The following is a 21,213-nucleotide window of genomic DNA, read 5'->3' on the forward strand; positions in this document are numbered from 1 at the left end:
TTTTTGAAGGGGAAGGTCTGTTATTTTTCCTTTATTCACATTAACTTTCTCTATGTGTTGTCATGCTTCCTCTCTCTAGCTTTAAAGTTTCCATCTCTTCTACTTTGAGAGCTTTCATAAATATCTTTTTCTTCCAATCAACAAGAAGTTTGTTAATGATTGTGTGAAAAATATGCCAAGTTGTTTGTGTTACATTGAAATGTAATGCATTGTATACAGTAAATCAACTGAGCGTGGTATTTCTGGGGTTTTGTGCATTTTTGACGACTCTTGAGGAAGTTTTAAGTTTATAGTAAAAAAAAAATATACATTTTTCTTTTATGAATACTGGAAATTCAGATCAGGCTCATTTTTGATTCAGCAGTCATTTGACAGGCATAGGAAGGATTGGACGTATGATGCAGCCCTAAGTGATAAGCTCTCGGCTTGGAAATCAGGATGTTCTTTTGATGATGCCACGAAGCAGAATTTAGCTGTCTTTTTCAATTAGTTAATTAGCTTTGATTAATTTTAGAAGTAAACGAGTGATGTACCATGCACCAAAATACATGGCAGTGATTATGTTTAACATGCAAGACAAATAGTTTGGATTAATGTAAAATGTACTGGTTTTACATAATTCAGGGTTCGACTGTATTTGTTTTACATGTAGCAATTGATATAAATCAAAAAATATTGCTTGTGAAGAACCAAATGGTTGAATGTAATGGGGATAAGTTTTTGTTTTTAAGACATTCTTGATGTAATGGTTTTTATTTTTTATTTTTTTGAAACTTTGGTTTTCTTGTGAATGATCTATATACTTGATGTTCTTCCTGTTTGCTGTGATACTTTGGACAAGAAGATTAATGACACAACAGGCTGTGACCTTACCTTTTAAATCACCGCATAATTAATTTGTAAAATTTTGGAGCTTGGTATTTCATGAAAGTATCCAAACTCCAAAATTCAGCTGAAGCTTTTCTGAATGCAATGTCTCGGCTGTTGCCATACCAGAAGATCCTGTTCAGGCACCAACTAAAGAAGTGGTTATAAAAAATTTGGGAAATAGACAATAACTTCCAGAGTTCTTGCAAGTACCACAATAAAATCTAATGTGCTTTTAATTGCTTTGTTTTTCAGGCTCTTTATGAAAATATGCTGGTGGAACTGCCATTTGCTAGTTTTTTCCTCTCAAAATTACTGGGGACAAGTGCTGATGTTGACATTCATCATTTAGCTTCGTTAGATCCAGAAATGTACAAGAACTTGCTTTTTCTCAAGAGCTATGAAGGGGACGTGGAAGAACTTGGATTAAATTTCACTGTGGTAAACAATGATCTTGGGGAAGCACAGGTACGAATAGCTCTAGCTTTTTTTCTTTTACGTATGGCTGATGAATCATTAATATCCCTACTAATTTATTTTTGAATTTGAAAGTGATAAGGAACAGCTGCTGTAAGTGCTGTGTGTTTTGAGGCATGATGGGGAATCTGATTCAGTATTTGAAGTGGAAAATAACTAATCTTGTACTACTTTTGAAGACGTTATAAAGGCCTGGTAATTTAACTAATAGATTGTTTTGATGATTTTCTAACATTCATACATGAAAATTTCTGTTGACTGAGATTACTTCTTGAATAAAGTATTTCGTATTATTTCTTCGATTCCATTTCAAATAATTGCAGAAGTTAGATGGTATGTAAATTATAGAAACTGCCTGGGTTTGGAGTCAGAAATCTGAATGGTTTTAAATAGTAGTGACCCTTTGTTGTGAGATGAGGGCTGTTTCCTTCAGCTGTCATTGATGCTCAGAATTTTCAAAGAGGGCCTGAAATTATACCATGATATAAAAAATAATAATAATCCCATTTTTATCTTTCTGAGGGTCTGAACCATGTGGTGAGTCAGATAGGAAAAATGGGTGTTCAGTAATTGTAAAGATGGGTTATTTAGGTCCTTAAGTATGAGTTTTTAGCGCAATTGCATTGTGCAGTTTGATTAATGCTTTTATTTGCTTTGTTATGAAAGCTAAAGCTCACTTATGCTCATAGTAAAAAATTAATGTCACAAGTGCTTGAAAGATACGCCTTTATGTGGTAATAGAGTTAACGTCTTCAGTCTTTTGTCAGGCTTCCTCTTTCATTTTTGATAAGTTAAAACTGTGTACTCATGACCTGCTTGTACTTGCTAATGGTATTTAATTAATAATTGGGTCAAAAAGTACACCTGACCACACTGTGACATGCAGCAGCATCCTGATTCAGGCCTTATTTCTCGTGGAGGAAATCAAGACTAACAGTGGGTGTCCGGTCCTGTTCAGGTTGTGTGGTGGCCAGGGAAGGCTTGGCCTAGGCACACCTGCGCAGAAGCAGCAGCACCACCGAGATGCGGCAGCCAGCCCTGGAAATTGTTACCCGGGGTTCTTCTACTGCTGCTTAAATCAGAGCGAGTTTGCTTATTTTCACTGCATGAAGCTCAGACTAAGTATGTTCTTACAGAGCCAGCGCTTTATCGTAGCGTGTGCTCTAAGTGACTGATTCTGGAATTGATTTTTGTGTTATAGGTGCATTTGGTTACTGGGTTGCAAAGTACACAAGATAGCAGTTTCCCATATAAATTAGGACTTGCTGGGGCAGGGAAAAGTTAACACAAATACAACTTAGTTTCTTATTAAAAATGAGAATTAGTTAATATTTTCTGGAGAGGTTGTAGTTTCCATGTTGCATGTGTCTTCTACACATGTCCTCAAAAAATGAACCATGCAAGCAAGTTACAACCAACCTCAGCAAGTAAGGTAGAAGCACACAGAAAAGAGAAATATCTCAGAAATAACATGCAAAGAGATCCAAGACAGAGATGTTGCCAGCGCTACCTACTGCTACAAAAACTTGTAAGTGCGTTCGTGCCAAGAGGTCTGATGTGTTTGTTAAAATTCTCTGAGGGCTATGGCTAGTATTACGAAGACTTGATTTTTAATTATTTGGCTTAACTTTAAAAGGAAGGTTAAATACAATTGTGAACTTGTGAGTAACTAAATGAAATGTGGGTTAAATTAAATATTCTGGTGCGATGTTGATGTGTATACTTTGAGAGAGAACATTTAACTGTCTTTTAATGAGACTGCATTTTAGTGTAGTTCAATGCAACTGATTGGTTCTTTTCACTGTCTTCCATGTGTTGATGCAACAAGTAACATATTTAATTTAAATATGTTAATAAACCTCACATGGATAAATACACTTAATCTGGTATTTGACTCCTGTAACCATTGCATACTAATTAATTGTGTCAAGGTAAGGCTAATTCACTTTGGGAAAAGAGCTTAATTTGCACTCCTTATGGGGAATGTACATTATATCTAGTTTTCAGCTAAACAACCACTTTAGTGTCTAATAAATTAGTGCCCAATAAATGCATCACAAATCTATCATTGTAAATAGCTATCCTCATGACAGTGTCCATCGAGCAATTGTGGCACAGAAGCATTATCTGCAATGAAAGACACATTCAGAAGGGGCTCTATTGCCTCTGTCAGTAGTAGAAGGTAGAAATTCTATTATCGGCGTATTGATTCCAATCCTTTAATGTGCTTTTAGATCCCATTAAACTATTGTCAAAGTGCATTCACCAGAAGTTGAAAAAGGTACTTAATAATTTGCACATTAGACCTGCTAATTAGGGGAGCTCTGCCATCAACCTTACCTTCCAAACCCAAATAGCTTTAGCTTTTGATGAAACACCATCTAATGCCACGATACCAACCTAGATTACAGCTGTTAGATCTACTGCATAAAATGGCAGCTAGTAAAAAGTCTCAAAAGAATTTCAGCCGATGGTTAGAGTTGCCTTCAAGTAGCTGTGTATATTGCTTTTAATTTTTCTTTCTACTTTGTAGATTAGATAATGATAAAATGGTTATAAAATGCTTATAGTAAGTGTAAGGTTAAGAAGTTCAAGAAAACACCTCCTCTTTTTCAGGCCTCTCTCTACCCCTGCCCGTTCATTTTTTAAAATGAGGAAGGTGAGTTGGGTGCTGGTCCAAGGGAAGAGAGGAAGTTTCAAATCTCTATTACTCTTCCTTCAAAAACGTTAGATTCTGTGCTTCAGGAAGTTTCTCAGACACTGATTCTAGAGGTTGCATGGATCAAAACAGTTTTGATATGACCTGAAGACCCCACAAATAAAGGGTTGAAATAAAAATGCACAGAACAACACTTTTTAATATACAAAGCAGCAGTTTCTTTAAAATCCAAATAATACAGAACTAGGTATCAGGACATCTTTTTTTTTTTTTTTTTTTTTTTTTTTTTTTTTAAACATATGCAAATTCTATTTCTGTTACTGAAGATACATTGACTAGCTAAAGGAGAGCTCTTTGGCTTTTAATTTCCTTGAGATAAAATTTTGAAGTCTTTGAAATAATTCTGAAAGTTTCTGTCTTGGCAGCTTCATTACTCAGATACGGTGGCTTAGGTGAATGATTTTGGAGGTCTTTCAAAAAGAAAATATTTATGTTGAAGCTGATCCTTCGCAGGCAGATTTATAACACGGCAAATGCATTTGTAGGCATTCAAATGCAATCTCCTACCTGGAACTCCTGCATGAACATCTGGAAGGCAGATGACAGAAAGAAAGAAAGAAAACCTTTATCTATGTACTTTCAGAATGGGGAAAAATTTCAGGGGAGATACTAAAAAAAAAACCAACAGATTGGAGTCGAAAAGAAAAGAGAAATATTTTCATTGTCCTAAAAACAAGCTTGTAAGAGTTGACTTTACCTAAAAGAATACTCTTTGAAATTGCATGGCGTATTTGTCTTAATATTCAGATACAAAAAAAAAATCTTCGTACTTCAGAATGCCTGGCTGACAGGTCCCTTATTCTTTCCTAAAGTATTTCCCACTTCACCCTCTTAAGTGTTTCCTCTTTCTTCATTAGCTTGGGAAGCCAGTCGCCGCCAGATCTGTGTAAGTGTTGAGTTTGTCTGCCAATAGAGTTGCCATTTTCTGCCTCTGATCACATGACAAAGCAATTTTGTGTGACGGATAATTATCAGTAAGCCAGAAGATGAATCTCCTGAATTCAGCCTTCTTCAATAACATTTTTCTACTGTTTTCTCTTTTTTTTATTTATTTCTGTATTATTCTAATGCTCAAAGTAGTGGATGTAACTTGTCTGAACTATTCACGTGAACTGCCACCATGCAGAAACCAGAGATATATTTTATTATCTTTATATAAGCTGTGTGCAGTTCCTAGGAGTATGTGCTTGCAGGAACATGTAACTGAATTTACACCCAAGAAAATTTTCAGTGCTTGAGAATTTTGTGCAACGGTACTTAGAGGTGTATCAATGCTTCAGTCAGAGGTCTGATGCAATTCCTCTCTCCATGTTTCAAAAAAAAAAAAAAAGATATGAAGATATGCAAAGCACCTTTTCTTGCAGACTTTTTTTTTAAATGGTACTGTTCTATCTCATTTTGATACTTTTCCTTCATTCTAAGACATGCTGCGTGAGTTTGGAATAGAATTCAGTCATCTGTGGTATTGTCTGAATGATCTGAGTACGTAGCTAAATAACACGTATCATTTAATTCCTTTTAAAATACATGATTTTGTTAGTGAACCAAATTAAAATGAAATTTGCTCTTTTTTTTTTTTAACTTAGCTCTACACAATAGAAAAATAGGTGATGACACAAGTATTCCTGCTTTGGGAAGTTTCTCTCTCCCATCCTGTACCACCTGTGTTACTGTTTTGCACCATCTAGTGGCAGAAGTTGGATGTGTAAAAGCAAAACGCAAGCCGATCTTAAAAGCTAATCTAAGACGCAGTAGGTTGTGTTGTGCCCTTTTTGAACAAGAAATCTTATGACAGATGTGCCTGACTTTAAAATTGAATGGTAATTCTACCATAGACTCTCTAAAGCACTATGGATATAATGAGTGAGTGAAAAGTGAATTGCATCTGCATTTGCTGTAGTTTTATTGCTAACCCAAGCTTTGCCACTTTGTCTCCTGTATAATACCCTTCTTAGCTTTGTGGCATAGTACAGTAGTTATTGCAGCTACACAAATCCTTTTTGTCTTTGACTGTGATGCTACTTTGACAAAACAATGGTGGTAGAATAAACCTAATATTGATAAACTCTGGAAATGGATGATTAGATCCCAGGCAAACCCCAGGAAATGTGGTTAACTGAATCCTGTGGTCTTGTGGCAGTACAGGGTTGAGGGTAGGATGGGAAAACTACAGAAGTGTTGCTGGATCAGAAATGAAGGTTTGGTTGCTACTTAAAATAAAAAGTTTTTTTTCTATGTTTACATTTTATCCTGTTTTCTAAAAATAGCAGTCAAAAGTAGTACAATGCTTCTTTCTCTCAGATATCCAGCACGAACATTGTAGAGAGAGAAAGCAGCTTTTCTTAGACATTGAATACAGCTTTTCCTTAATCCATTGTGAAAATACTGCTATTGTAACACAAGCATAAGTTTATCTGTGGTACTGCTCTCTATTTGCTGAGCTGCAAGGAAGGTTGTAAGTTATAGTTCCCCAACTGCTGGGATGAATCTTAAAACACAGCGTTTTTGAGAACACCGTTGTTCCCTTTTGCTCTTTTACAAAGAAAGTCAGTTCAAGCATCACTTTGCGTAAGTACTGAGAAAAAGCTCACAGAAATGATTGCATGCAAATGGGATAGTATCTGTTAGTTTGGTGGTGGCGGTGTCTATATTCTTAAGCTTGTTGAGTTCGGTGATACAAATATGGTTTAATATGGCCAAATTCAGTGCCTCCCTACTTTGAGGAGGGGAATTGTATTTGGTGAAACAGTGCCAAAAGAACAGGTAGTATTGCAGTTTGGAAAAACAAAAGGGGAGATTTGCAGGTGGACAGGCAAAGCAGCAAAGCAGTAGTAGTGTTGAGCTGTCAGCAGTGATCGCTTTGTCTGTCATAGCTTCGGTAGCGCTGATCCTGTAACACTGAGGAGAGGAATTTAAGCAGTAAGAGAAAACTTTCCGATCTTATTTAGGGTATGTAAAAGAGTATTTTATAAGATGTTACAGGAGCCTGGCTGACTTCAGTTCAGCAAAGAAGACTCTTGGAAGATTAGTGAAGTTCCTGCCCTTAAGTAGCACGTCCTGGGTGTGGCTGAGGAAGGTGAAGAGCTGCATGAGCTACAGGGCAATACTGAAATAAGAACAACGGGTGTGAGCAAGCTTTACCTGCTGGACTCAAAATGGAAATGAGAAAGTTTCTAATGATTAGATGAATGAAATCTTGACTAATTTTGCAGTGACAGTAGTAAAACCATGACAGTAAAGCTGCTGTAGCAGGGTGAGACATGGCAGATATCTAGACAGGGTGGCTACCTGCAGTAACAGAGGAGGAGAAAGCGTAGTAACACAGAAGTCCCATCTCATGAGACAGCTTCAGTTGCAGTAAGAAACACTTCCCATGATTTATTAATACTCCTTGTGGACTTTACCAGGAAAAACATACCCTCAGGTCAGCCAGGGGCTCTGGGTGCTGCCCTGTACTCCCTAGGGTGGCCGTGGTCCTTGTTGAAGGACCTTGCTCAAAGGGGAGCAAAGTAATGTGTGCCTTGTGGGGTGCCAGGGCATGAAACTGTCAGCCAAAGTGACACCTTCGTTTTACTTGGTCCTTCAGGGAATAGGACGTAAACAAGGTCGGTACTACCCATGCACAGAGATGGTGTGGTGTAGTTGAGGGCTTTTTTTATTGTAGGCTTAACAAAATCACAAAGCTTACAGTTGAAGAATTAAGGTGGGAAGTAAGATATTTTTTAACACCTACTGTAATTCAGGTTGTTCTAGCTTACCAAGGGAAGTGGTAAATACTTCATCACATGGAGTTTTTACACTAGGGTTGCCTGTCTCTCTAAAAAATGTGCTGCAACTCATCTCTGGATTTATTGAGTTAAATACAGGAATCTCTGGATAGAATTCACTGGCCTGTGTTAGCTGGGAGGTCATATTCACAGATCTTAATGTTTTCTTTCGGCCTTAAAAACCTATGAGTCAGTAAATGTCCGAATGATCAAAAGTGTAGCAATTTTATCATCTTAATACTTTGTATGTTTCATACTACTGAAAAAGCTCATGTTGTTGGGCAGCCTATTGCAAAAGAAGCTATTCATGTGCTTAACTGTGCTCTAAAGACAGGATTGTTACCCCGGACTGAAGTGCTCAGTTGTAAAAAGAAATAAAAATCCCAGTGTCTAGAGGGTAGAGAACTAAACTTTTTTTTTTTGAAGGGTTCAGAAGGTGGCCACATCTCAGCTTTTCATTTTTTTAATCTTCTTTTTAGTACTACGCCAATCTGTTTAGATTGGGCTATTGTTCAGCAAAATTATCCACCTGTAGTAAAGAGCAGAATATGTAGAGGTCATTAGTATTTTAATAAAATTTACCATCGATCCTGGTTTATATCTTAATGCAATTACAGTATGTTTGTTATGCTTTTTTCATTAAAAATTCTTCCATGCTAAGGTATCTTCAAATCTCTCAGCAGAAAAGCAAGGTCTGGGGTTGGTCGGTTTTTGTTGGAAGTACCGAACGTGTACAACTTGGCTTTTCAGCAGTAGGAACTGTGAATTCTCACCCGTTCAGTAAATTAGGCTTGTATCAAACCCTAATTTTGGCTCAGCGGACATTGCTTTTGCCATAACGTGGTTCTGCAGAATTCACTACCACCAGGAGTTAAACGGAAAATCACAGCCAGTGGAGCAGAGCTTTCCGAACTCGGGTGGAAGGAGACTGCCGTGTGTGGGTGCTGTGCTCGCTCAGGGCCGTTGGTAGCATCAGTGCAGCTGGTGGTCGGCTGGATTGCAGCTGCAAACCTAGGTCTGACAACTGAGTGCCACACAATGTGCTCTCATGAGTAAACAGAAAATAACTGCCTTTGTAACTTGCAATAACGTTTCTTTTCAGGTGAATATTCTGGAGTATATTCCAGCAAACTTCAGATATATAAATAACTTCCTAGAATGTTTTGCAGTTCGGTTTTTCCGGTTAAACAGAATTAAAGTTTTCCAAGAAGATAAAACCTTGTTATCTTTACAGGTGGTTGAGCTGAAGCCGGGTGGAAAAGATATTCCCGTTACCAGCGCTAACCGAATAGCGTACATCCACCTGGTGGCAGACTACAGGCTGAACAAACAAATCCGACAGCATTGCCTCGCTTTCCGTCAGGGACTGGCCAACGTTGTGAATCTTGAATGGCTTCGAATGTTCGATCAACAGGAAATACAGGTACTTCTGCTTAAAACTGCAGAAAACATATGCTTTAAGCAGTATTTTTTTCCCCCTCTAATACAATTGTTTAATTTCCTTCACTATTAGGTTCTGATTTCAGGTGCCCAGGTTCCTATTAGTTTGGATGACCTTAAATCTTTCACAAACTATTCAGGTGAGTATATTGTAATTAAATAAAAATAAATTAAATAAATTAAATAAATTAAGTTTATTATGACTGACTCGGCAATAAATAAATTTGCTTCTTATCCTAGCTTTTTAAAATAAAAGTAGTAGGGTCTGTTTTTATGAATACTTTGATCCATGGGTATGTAGTTTATTTTATTTGCAAGCTTGCATCTACGTTTCTAGCCAGACAATTAGATGGTGTATAATTCCTTTTCTGAATCACAGAACGGTTTCAGTTGGAAGGGGCCTTAAAGCCCATCCAGTGCCACCCCCCTGCCATGGGCAGGGACCCCTCCCAGCAGCCCAGGCTGCCCCCAGCCCCATCCAGCCTGGCCTTGGGCACTGCCAGGGATGGGGCAGCCACAGCTCCTCTGGGCAGCCTGGGCCAGGGCCTCACCGCCCTCTGAGTGAAGGATTTCTTCCTCATATCTAATCAAAACCCACCCTCTTCTAGTTTAAAGCCATTACTCCTTGTCCTATCCCTACACCCTTGACCACGAGTCCCTCCCCAGCTCTCCTGCAGCCCCCTTTAGGCCCTGGCAGGCCACTGTGAGGTCTCCCTGGAGCCTTCTCCTCTCCAGGCTGAACAACCCCAGCTCTCTCAGACTGTCTTGGTAGCAGAGGTGCTCCAGCCCCTTGATCATCTTGGTGGAAAATGGATGTTAGTCAGTGATCTGTGTCTAGTTGCCCTGTCTATAAGCCTGCAAATGCCTTTGGGATGGTTGCCTCTATTAACACATTCAGACCATTTCTCAGGCAGCCTGAAGAGAGAACTCATACATTCTCCTTGTGAGAAATGCAATGTATCTCCATTTTTCTCCGCATTTATCATAAAATGCTAAATTTAAAAAATACTAAAAAGTAACTACTATTATCCTAAGTTCACATCCTAGCTTACTTCAAGGTAAGGTAGGTAAGTTGATGCATTAAATAATATCCTGAATCTTGCAGATTTTGCAAATTCTTGAAGTAAAAGACAGCAATCCAAACTTACTAGTTAAATATTAACTAAATAAAATTAATTAAAAATAAGTAGGATTCAGTAAAAAAAAAAGCTGCAGTTAAGAAGCTGAGAGATGTAATAGCCATGGGTAAACAACAAATGAGAAACTCAAAGTGCAGTGATCAAAGAGATCTATAAATGAGAGAGGTTAGCAGTGTAAACCAGCTGGCTTTAATATTTTCCCCAAGCTTTTCAAGATTGTATGCTAGGTTTTCTGAAGAGTTTATTTCTTGCATAAAACTGTTCTGTCTATAAATCATTTAAATCTTACAGGTGGCTACACAGCAGACCATCCTGTAATTAAAATATTTTGGAGAGTTGTAGAAAGCTTCACTGACGAAGAGAAACGCAAACTTCTCAAGTTCGTGACAAGCTGCTCTCGGCCACCTCTGCTGGGGTTTAAGGTATGTCTTCCTGACTTCTTGGCAAGTTTCTGTCTATGTTACAGCTTATGATACAAGCCCTTTTTTCTGTAGGAATTGAAAAATTGAGAATAATGTCCCTCTGGGACTACAGACAGATACAGTTTAAATGCTTGCACTTGGATATAATGAGTAAATGATGTTCTAGCTGCAAAATTTGGTGGGCCTAAAAAAGCAATAGTTTAAGCTCCTTTTTTTTTTTTTTGTGGAAGGTCCTCTCTGTCATTTCATGTTACTATACAGAAGCAGTATTGCCACCAGTTTCAAGGAACAAGTTGAGTTAAGAATATTGTCTTCAAAATCAAGCAAAAGAGAGTATTTGGGTTAAAACAGATACTAAATTCAAACCACTGAAATTAAGCATTTGAAGCTGGAGATATATTTTGCATCCTTTTAAGTTCCATTTACCTGCTTATAAGATCGTGGCTCATTACCTTTTGTATTTCAATATTTTGCTGCTATCCTTAGATTTTTATTTACAGTGAAGCTTAGGTGTGAAGAAAACTTCTGTGTGTTGTTGATGAAACTGAAGAGAGGGCGAGGCACGTTGAAGACATTTTGAAATTAAATTTTGGAGATACTCTGTCCATGAGTTTCAGATGCGCTGCAAAATTACGTTCTAAAATATAATCACGGACTTCATTTCCTCTAAAATGTGGGAATATTTAGTGCTTTTCTGTAAATATAAAGATAAAAGGATAAGAAAATAAATAAGTAAAGAAAATAAACGTAAAAATAAAAGGATAAAGTGCTTACCACCAACACTACCCCCTTTGGTGCAGTGGTCAACAGCATATTTACTGTTGTACTATTTAATAAATAGAATATAAAGCTGGGTTTATCCAGAACATAAATACAGATACTGCTTTACACGGTTGTTTCAAGGTAAGAACACAGCTGTTCTGTTTTGCTCCTATCTTACAGTTGCTAAACAGAGTTGGAGTACATGTACTTAGTAATTTCTCACGTGATAAGATACTGTGATGTGATATTTAATTAGCAGTGGGTAGTGGCTACTTGTTTACATTTATTAGGTGAAATAAGTAGATGAACCCATAAGAAACCAATGCAAGTTTTGTATAGGTGTTAAAGGTTCATTAGCTGTTCTGTAAAATAATACTACACTTATTTTATTATCTAGTGGTGTGGATGAACATTTTCTCAGGAAGACAGATACTAACATTTTATATAGGAACAAGGATTTCAGGTGTGCATGATAGTCTAGAGGTGGAAACAATATATTTGGAATTTTGCACAATTTGTTGAATCATGCTCTGAAAGTTCATTCTGATTTTTTTTTCTCTTAAAATCAGCATTTTAAAAATACTTGAAAGGCAACTGCTAGAAGAGTTCTTTTCATATCTATGAATCAAGCCCTTTCCTATGCTGGAGGTGATGTGATAAAAGATGTCAGGTGTGAAAAACAAAACACACACGTATCTGAGATGTTTGTAGTACTTACCACTATTTTTCTCTTATTGAATTCAACAAAATTCATTCTAGAGTTTTCAAACTCTGTACTGATGAAAAAAGATAAATCATCAAGTTTTCCTCTGGAAAGCAGACAAGACGATGTTCCAATGTTGAAGATCAGTGGTCTCCATCGCAGACCTCTGCCGCTTGAATGATCTGAAATAGATAAAAACATACGTGTGTTATCGTACAGGAGCATGTGGAGCGGTTGCTAGGGGTGACCAAAGAGAGTTCCTGGTGGCTTAAACAACCTTTTTTAAGCTGCAGGGTGATTTCAAAGAGGAGGCGTTGTTTTCAGTGCCACGTTCTGCAAGGAGGCAGGGCCCTTGGCCCTTGGCTTCCCTCTGTCCCCTTGTGCATTGCACTTGACGTTCTTCTCCGTCTTCAGGCCTTTCATTTGTTTTGCTGTGTCTTTACGAGCCGGTACAGGTGTGCGACACCGTCGTGTGGTCATTTCAGCCTCGTTTGGGTACAGTCCTTCCGTAACCCTCGGTGCAGTCTCACCCTCTGCCTAATCCCTTTGGCTGCTGCAGTGAGTTCTGCGCGGTGCTGTCAGCACGTGGATAGGCAGCATCCCCTGCAGCTTCAGCGTCTGTGCTCTCCAGCTCCTTTCACAGGCACCTAGGAGAGGAGTGAGTGCTTTCAGATGGTGATTTGCCAGAAGCAGTGGATCTAGGTTATTCGTTGGTTGATTTGTGCGACTGGTTATTTAAAATCCTACGAGTATTTCTCTTCCTCACATGGGCCTGTAGAGTTTATCGCTGCGTGGTCTCCTTACTCTAGCAATGGACAGGATTCTAGAGGGCAGTGGGAAGGACACTTAGAAAACTGTAGGATGGAACCAGGATAGATAGAACAGAGCACGTCAGTCATGTAATGAAGGGAGAACTGGGAAACAGTTGTGTGGGAACAAATGTTGTCACCCTACTTGGAAGGGAAGAGCAAGAGATGCAGATGTAGCTACCCAGCTCTGAGGTGGTGAATGTGACATTTGAAGAGATGTAGGAAGAAAAATATTAAGACTGACAGTGACACATTGAAAACAGAATGGAACAAAACCAAGTGTGGAAAGTTGTAAGTTTGTGTACTTTGGGAGAGAGACGACAAACTGGCTTCAACATACTTGGCTAGGAAAAAATGGAAGTGAAATAGTTATTGCTATAATGCTGAAAAACTGGTAAGTTTAAAAATGAAACAAAAAAAACCAATTAACTATAGAAGAGGCTTGCAAGCTTAGCCACATGCAGCAGTCTTGGCAACAGAAAACAGAGTGAAGAGGCATTACTGCTGCTTTGCTGGGCAGCACTGAGCAGGAGTTAGGTCAGTTACTTCCACAACTTGCCATGCAGGTTGTCTTGTAATTTGTGAACATGAAATATCGACGTGTTTTGTTAAAATGGGTTTACCAACAAACCAGGGGGTTGCCAGGAAATGCTGGCCAGTATTTGCCAGAAAAGGAAATGGGTAATTGGTATCGTCATGAGGAATAATCTTTTGGTAGCCTATGACAATGTGATGTTGAGAGCTTTGCATGCTATATATTGCAGAACCTTCACCTTTTCTTAAAGTTAGTGTGTGTGAATTTAAGACAGAATAGAATGGTTCAGTTGGAAGGGACCTTCAGAGATCTTCAAGTCCAACTGCCTGGCCTCTCCAGGGCTAAGCAAAAGGTAAAGCTTAATGAAGATTTATTAAGGCCGTTATCCAGATGCCTCTTGAATACTGACTGGCTTGGGGCACCAACCACCTCTCTAGGAAGCCTGGAGGACTCTGGGACTCCTTTTCTCCAGACTGGACAACCCAGAGGAGGGAATGTCTTGACATTCCTACCTTACAGGTAGCACAGTCTAGCTTTACATCCTTTAAAAATTTGGAACTCTCACTGCCAGATTCAGACTCAAAATAACATTTGCTAAAGCTAATTAAAGTTTAATAAGTTTAATAAATGTGATTGTTACAGAAAAAAATCATTAAAGCACGGTTGAAAATTGTTAAGCTCCAATCAGGTCACATAATAAATGGATGATACTTTCCACTTCTAAACTATTGCAGTTTTCCGCTGTACGGTGTTTAATTATGCAACAGCTGGTGCCCTTGGCATGACATTTCAATTCAGAACTTAATTTTTCCATTTTTAAAGCTAAAGTAGAGGAATTCAATTAGCATTTTGAAAGGTACACTAAAAATGCAGCATTTTAGCCATGAAATACTTTTTAAAGCCTCCATTTGAACAATAATTTAACTTAGAATCTCATTGACCTTCTGCCTTTGGAGCTGGGATTTTTTTCCAGTTTCTGAAATCAGAACTGCTTTACCTCAGGCACGCCTTTGATTGAACGAATACTTCGTTGCCAGCAGAAATGGTGCTTAGAAGTGACAAGTATTTTTTTTTGCTATGGACTTTTCCAGAAAAAAAAATTACATTGAAACAAAATGTTACATACGAAATTACATACAACAGACAAAAACCTGTTCCTCAGATCCATGGTTATCGCATCACAAGAATAATCAGGGTTTGACAAGTTTCTGTTATTAGAATCGTGCACATCTGAATGGTTTTATAATTATGAAGAAACAGTAGAATTGCTTTAAATAAAGGTGGCTCTTTATTTGGAGAACATGAAGTACCACTTTATTGAGAGTTCTAGACCACCCTAGTGTAAATACTTGAATAATCTTACACATGAACAAATCTATTGACATCGTTAGGACTGCTTGCCTTAAAATTTATAAGTTTTAGGCTTCTTGAAAGATTAGTTTAGACAGAAATCTCCTTAGGGCAAGAAGAGCCTTTAACTGGAGTCATGGAAAGTATCAGGCAATTGAATTTAACAAAGAAAATGATTATATATTGTGGTGTGTAGTGAGGTGTGAAGTAAAGTGAAGGCCTGATACTTATCTGCATGAAGAATTTATACATCTGGGGAATGCCAACAAACTAAAGCTGTAGAAGGATAACAGTGAAAGGGTGTGTTTGATAATGGTTTGTTTGGGATTTTTTTTTTAATTTTTGGGATGTTAGAGAAAGGAACTTACATGGTAATCTAACTGCATTAAATTTCTGCTTACAGTCTGGTCAGTCATTCATCCTTCCTCCTCAGAATATCACTCCAACAGGACAAGTAAATGCTGACGTAGTATTTGTTCATAAAATTGGAATACTTCTAAACTTCACGAGAAGAATGTTGTAATTGGCATATCACGTCACTTCATTAGCTAGAGCAAAAATTGGTTTGTTGGGGTTTTTGTGTGTACGGAAACAGTGTACCTCCCCCCCAGCAGGGAAGATAATTCTGAGAAGAACTCATGTCGTTCCACAATAACAAACGTTATACATTATTCAAACGGGACAGAACATCCTCTTCTGTTACTGCTAGTGGTCTTAGTTCCCTGTGTTCAGCATCTACTTCACTGTTAGGAAACTTCAGTGTAACAGGAACTCATTGTTTCCCTGTTCCTACAGAAGAAACGGGATCCATGTGCATTTGGGAGGCTTTGGAAGAAGAGCCTACAGTTGGGAATCCTTTGTTTCTTTCTCCCACATACAACTAGAATTTTCTGCATGCTGCAGTTCTACTCTTTGCATTTCGTATTTCACTTTTTTGTAGCATCGTATATTTGCAGAAGAGAGTGCACAAACAATAACAAATTATTTCTTTTTCCTTAGAACCAGATAAATGGCTTTGTGTTTTGCAAGGATTTCGATGGGGATGGGATAGAGGGAAGTGCTACCTGATTCAAAAGGGCTTTTGGGATCACCAGGAATGAAAGGAAAAGGAGAAAAAAAAAAAAAAAAAACCTCTCAGCTGTTAGGGGTTAGATTTGGGCCTGTATTTCTTTTTTTGACGTGTTTTTTCCTCTTGCATTTTTCAGGAGTTATATCCTGCGTTTTGCATTCACAATGGAGGATCTGATCTAGACAGGCTACCGACTGCCAGTACCTGCATGAACTTGCTGAAACTTCCGGAGTTTTACGATGAAAATCTTATGCGAAGCAAGCTCCTCTATGCCATTGAATGTGCTGCTGGATTTGAACTAAGCTGAGTCAAACTGATGCTTGCTTGGATGATCTGCAGAGGAACGAACCAGTGCCTACTCGATAAGCAGCACCCATACCCAAGCAGTTTTAAGGGAATTCTGTCTGAATTTCTGCAGCTCTTATGTCTTATCAAATGCCCTCAAATAGGTTTCATTTTTAAACACAATTTGTTAGTTAGTTTTCATTAATATTATATTGACACTGCGTTATGATTCAAAATACTGAATGCTGTTTGCAGTGTGGTTGTTTTCTGTGTTTATGCGAAGAAGGAGCACGTTGAAAAAACAGTGACATCTCAGTGAAATTAACCAAAGATGAAGCTTTGGCTTTGTGCTGTTCAAGTATAAATAATTTCCCAAACTGGCAATAAAGTTGTGTACCGTGCAGCACATTGGGATGAGACAGGGCTGACATCCTGTAATTAATCTTCTAGATGAAAGCAAAGCAGATGTTTGCAGATATCCCACAACTGAGAGGATAAAAATGCTCATTACTGGTAACCTAACATCTTTACTTACGTTATAGAATTGTTTACAAACCATAGTTGTTGCAATTAAGATATGACAGATTTTGTTCTATACTACCCTCCCTCAAGATGGTAGGCACTGAGATAAACTCTTAGGATATTTTTTGTGCTTTCTGGAGAAATCAGATGCACACGCTTATTTTAAGTTCAACCTTTGGCTGCGTCATTATCACTTGAACACTGTCGTAAATGGATATGACTATCCATGTTTTGTCTGCTTCATTTCTGTCTTTTGTGCCTGTACAGAGTTTTTTTAATGTATCGGACTCCTGTTGCATAGATAGCACATGCAAAAGTCATCACTTTTGGAACATGTAACAACGATTAAAATTATTTGAACCAAAGTTATCAGGCTTTATCTTTTATATTTGAAGCCTGTGGTATTCACATTCCTTTTCCCTATCATTTCTTTCCATCCTAAATACCATACCTGTGTTGTAGACACTAGTCGAATTCATTATTTTTTGCGATTAAACAGCCTTTATATCCACCTGCCTGCAGAATTTCTGCTAAGACAGGTAGGTGGGAATATGCTGCTTAGTAATTGGATGATCGGATATCTGGGGAAAAAAGTGGTTTCATGTGGAAGGAGATGATCCTCTAGTGGTAGGCACATCGCTGGGTATTCATGCGCAAACTGCAGTCAATTCAAAAACAGAACTATAGTTCAAACTATAAGGTTCATAACTGCATCCCTCTGAACTTTAGTTTTATATTTTAAATCATCAACATTTACAATCAGATTTGTATTCATCACTTATGCAAAAAAAAAAAAATGCTGTTACTGAAAACTGTTGGATTTCATATTTAAGAAGCAGTAACCAGCAATATCCTTAAAATGTGGGAAACGGAGTGATTTTAAGATGTTTACTAGTAACCATATAAATGTATAATTTCTTAATTTGGGTAATAAATGAAGTGTTAAAATGCTATTTGTAGTCTTGATGTACAGAAATAAAATAATTGGTTTTCTTTTTGGTTTTGCTTTAGGCTTTTTATTTATGTTAAGTATTACATACCCAACCTATTCTTTATCCCAGAATTCATTTCTTGTATATTTTTCTACATAAATTATGGAACTTGTAAAGTTGAAAATGAGACCAGTAATAGTGGAACTGCCTCCTCTTAATTAGAAAACCTGGACACTTCTCTTAGAAAGCATTATTTATTTTATAACCTAATGGTTTAAATATTTTGAAATTATTTTTCAATTTCATTCTTTGCTATATTGGAAGTGTTGTATTTGTATTTTGTATAATTAAATTAAAATTTATTAAATACTCATATTCAGAGATCGTTCTGGGGTCATGCCACATAAACATGACTGGTAATGTATGCTTTCTGCTTTTGTAAAAGGAGACAGTGCACACTATTCCTGTCTGTTACTGTGAATACAAGCTCCAGAGAGAGGGTAGGCTGGAGGAAGAATGGTTTGCAGGTAGAAGTAGCCATGTAATTGCAAGAATCGCACACGCAGTGGTAGAAAACTTCATTAGGGAATTTGAGTTCACTGAAAATGCTCCTTTATTTCTTCAGTAACTGGTACTCATTGATCTTGTTTTGTATATTCTGTACATTAAGTACAAAATTCTGACGCAGGTCATGTAGCCTGTAGATTTCATTCTGCATTTAGTCAGTTGAAAATCTGTGCTGCGACAACGCGTATCACTTTCAGTATTCAGATTGCAAGGAGAAGAGGGTAGGACTTTCCTTTGGCAGCAAGTGTTTTCAGTTCTGCCTGTCAGCTGTTTTTGCATTGTCAGGATGAAGCGTGGGTCCCTGCTTTCCAGTGATTTATTGCTGGATATTTGAAGGAGCAAGAGATTGAAGTATGAGAAATAATACAGGTGTAGATAGTTGTGTCCTGAGGAGCTAAGTGGTCTAAACGATCTCTCGTAGCTCTCACATAGCAGGAATTGTTTATATATGGAAACTGATTTTTCTGTTTTTTAAAAATGAGCAAACTCCTTCCCGGTTGTGATGCTCACAGAGTTTAGGTGGGCAGAGACAGGAAGCACTTTGCGTGCAACTAACCTGAAACATTACTGTTGATTTTGATCATCAGAATTATGGCAGTACTCAATATGGTCTTGGAGTTGTTTTCTGTGCAAGACAACCCTTCATTATGGGCAATTTCTATACTTCACTGCTTTTCCTCCTAGCTCAGTACTCGCTTTTTGAAAAAAGACAGCATTTTTTGTTTGGTTTTTCAAAGAAAAGGAAATTTGCACACTTAAACTTTTTGTTGTCAAGGTTTATCTTTATAATGGAAGAGTACACGTTCTTCGTCTCTCCACAGTTAAAAGGCATAGAAGGAATAAAAGAATAAATTTAGCATTTGCTTTGTTCATCTCATCAAGAATTTTTCTGGATGCGTATTTAGTCCTGCTAGCTGGATATTAAAAAACAAAAATATCCCCCGCAGAAATAGTTTCCCTTGTTAGTCAATCTCATTTTCCATCGTGGCCCTAGGAGCCATGCCTGTATAAATTTTACAAAGCTTGCTTTTTATTTCTAGGGAGAACTTAGATCAACAAAAGAGGAGAGATTTGGCTCCAGCTTCCCGAGTGAACACTGAGCTGGGAAAAGGTTGATCTGAACAAGAATTATCTTCAGTTTGTTTTTATGCGGGGTGCTCCATAATTAAAAGAAAATGAGCTTCCTGATGCTATTGGTAGTAGTGTTTGGTATCACTTGAGTAATCTAGCAGAAACATCCTACTTTGATCTACAAAGGGGTTTGGAATTCAAAAAAACAAAAAACAATTTAAAGCAGTGCAGCGACCTCATGCTAAATTAGAGTTAAAACCAAAAGCTATTTGTTAAATGCTAATGAGACAGCACATACTCTTTCTGCCACTGAAAACAGTACAGCACAGAAACAAAGGAAAAAAAGAGAGCTGTTTTTCTTGGATTGTTTTGTTGGATCTGTAAATTTTTTTTGTATTTATAATTATATGCAAAAATTTAAAACATTTGCTCATATACATGAATCTGTGTTAATAATGGTTTGTGATGTAAATGCTTGTTACTATTTTTTTTTCCACGTTACTTTGCCTGTCAGTAAAGGAGAGAAGAAATGAACATGGTCTGTAAAACTGATCAGGATATCTATATTTTTATTGACTTATGCTTTTGTGAATAAAATAATTTGAGTTTTCTTGAAACTTTGCAGAAATGCTCTTTTCTTTCATTTTGCAGTAAATTTGGCATTCTCTGGCTAAAGTTTGATAGTATTGAACTGGTTTTAAAAGGGAAGCTAATGTAAACTGTTCAGTGGTCTTGGAGCTACCACTGCTATGTGACAATTTGTAGCTTCAGTTTTTGAGTTCTGAAGTTCCCCCTGTCAGCCCAGCTGCAGCTACAAGGTTTAGCTCTGGTTCAGTGCGTCTTTCAAACAAGGTACTGAAGAACACTTACACGCTCTGAAATCCTTCTGAAATCCTTCTTCAGAACCTTTGGGAAGAACAAAACTTGCTCCGTGGTTGGAAATAAGAGAAGCTATGATTCACAGTGACGAATTCTCCTCTGTCAACAAGTGTGTATGAAAACATCTCTTGTAGAATCCTCTGGAATTTCTTTTTCAGCACATATGTGGGACCCTCTGAACATGTAATTTCTTTTTTCTTTGATAATTAGGATTATTTCCCTTTGCTTTTCTAGTTTCTCATTGCTAAATACACCTCTAGTTCCATAATGATGCTTACGAAGTTAACGTTGTGCATGTTTATCTTGGAATACTTTCAAACAGCATCACATATTCTTCAGCTTACCTGGTACTGAAAGTCTGATCAACAGAAAATGATTTAAAAAATGACCCTGTAGGCCACTTCATCATTTAGGTAAAAGCACGAATAAAACAACTGCCCAGATACCTTGCCTGTTTTTCTGTGTCTGTTACTCTATACAGCTTCTGATGTATGTGGAGAAACAGCGCAAGGCAAAGAGTGGTTGTGAAATTCCACCAGTCGAACACATTTCGGAGAATGCAGAATGGTTGAGGTTGGCAGGAGCGTCTGGGAATGGCCTCTTCCGCCCCCTGCTCAGAGCAGGGTCACCCGGAGCGGGTTGCTCAGGACCTCGCCTTGTCAGGTTTTGAGTATCTCCGTGGGTGGAGACTCCACGACTCTGGGCAACCTGCTCTGGTGGTCAGCCACCTTCACAATGAAATGTTTTCAGTTAGGTTTAAACGTGGTTTCCTGTATTTCAGTGTGTGCCCGTTGCCTTTAGTTACAGAACTGTAGGGTGGTTGAGGTTGAAAGGGGATCTCTGGAGGTCATCTGCTCCAACCCCAGGGCACCTCTTGTAAGTGCTCCCTTCTGTCACT

General features: G+C 37.9%; 1 protein-coding gene across 1 annotated transcript in view; it reads left to right on the forward strand.

Moving 5' to 3' along the window:
- The window catches only part of UBE3C (ubiquitin protein ligase E3C), a gene marked incomplete at its 5' end in the record, with an annotated part of 68,272 nt that extends 48,219 nt beyond the window's left edge, over positions 1 to 20,053 (forward strand). Inside the window, 5 exon segments of the mRNA XM_040550255.1 lie at positions 1,123 to 1,335; positions 9,065 to 9,253; positions 9,344 to 9,410; positions 10,701 to 10,831; positions 16,196 to 20,053. Of these exon segments, the coding sequence (XP_040406189.1) occupies positions 1,123 to 1,335; positions 9,065 to 9,253; positions 9,344 to 9,410; positions 10,701 to 10,831; positions 16,196 to 16,366 (771 nt within the window).
- Between the last annotated feature and the right edge of the window lie 1,160 nt (positions 20,054 to 21,213).

Source organism: Cygnus olor, chromosome 2 (genome assembly GCF_009769625.2).
Source record: "Cygnus olor isolate bCygOlo1 chromosome 2, bCygOlo1.pri.v2, whole genome shotgun sequence".
In the NCBI taxonomy this organism is placed as follows: Eukaryota; Metazoa; Chordata; class Aves; order Anseriformes; family Anatidae; genus Cygnus; species Cygnus olor.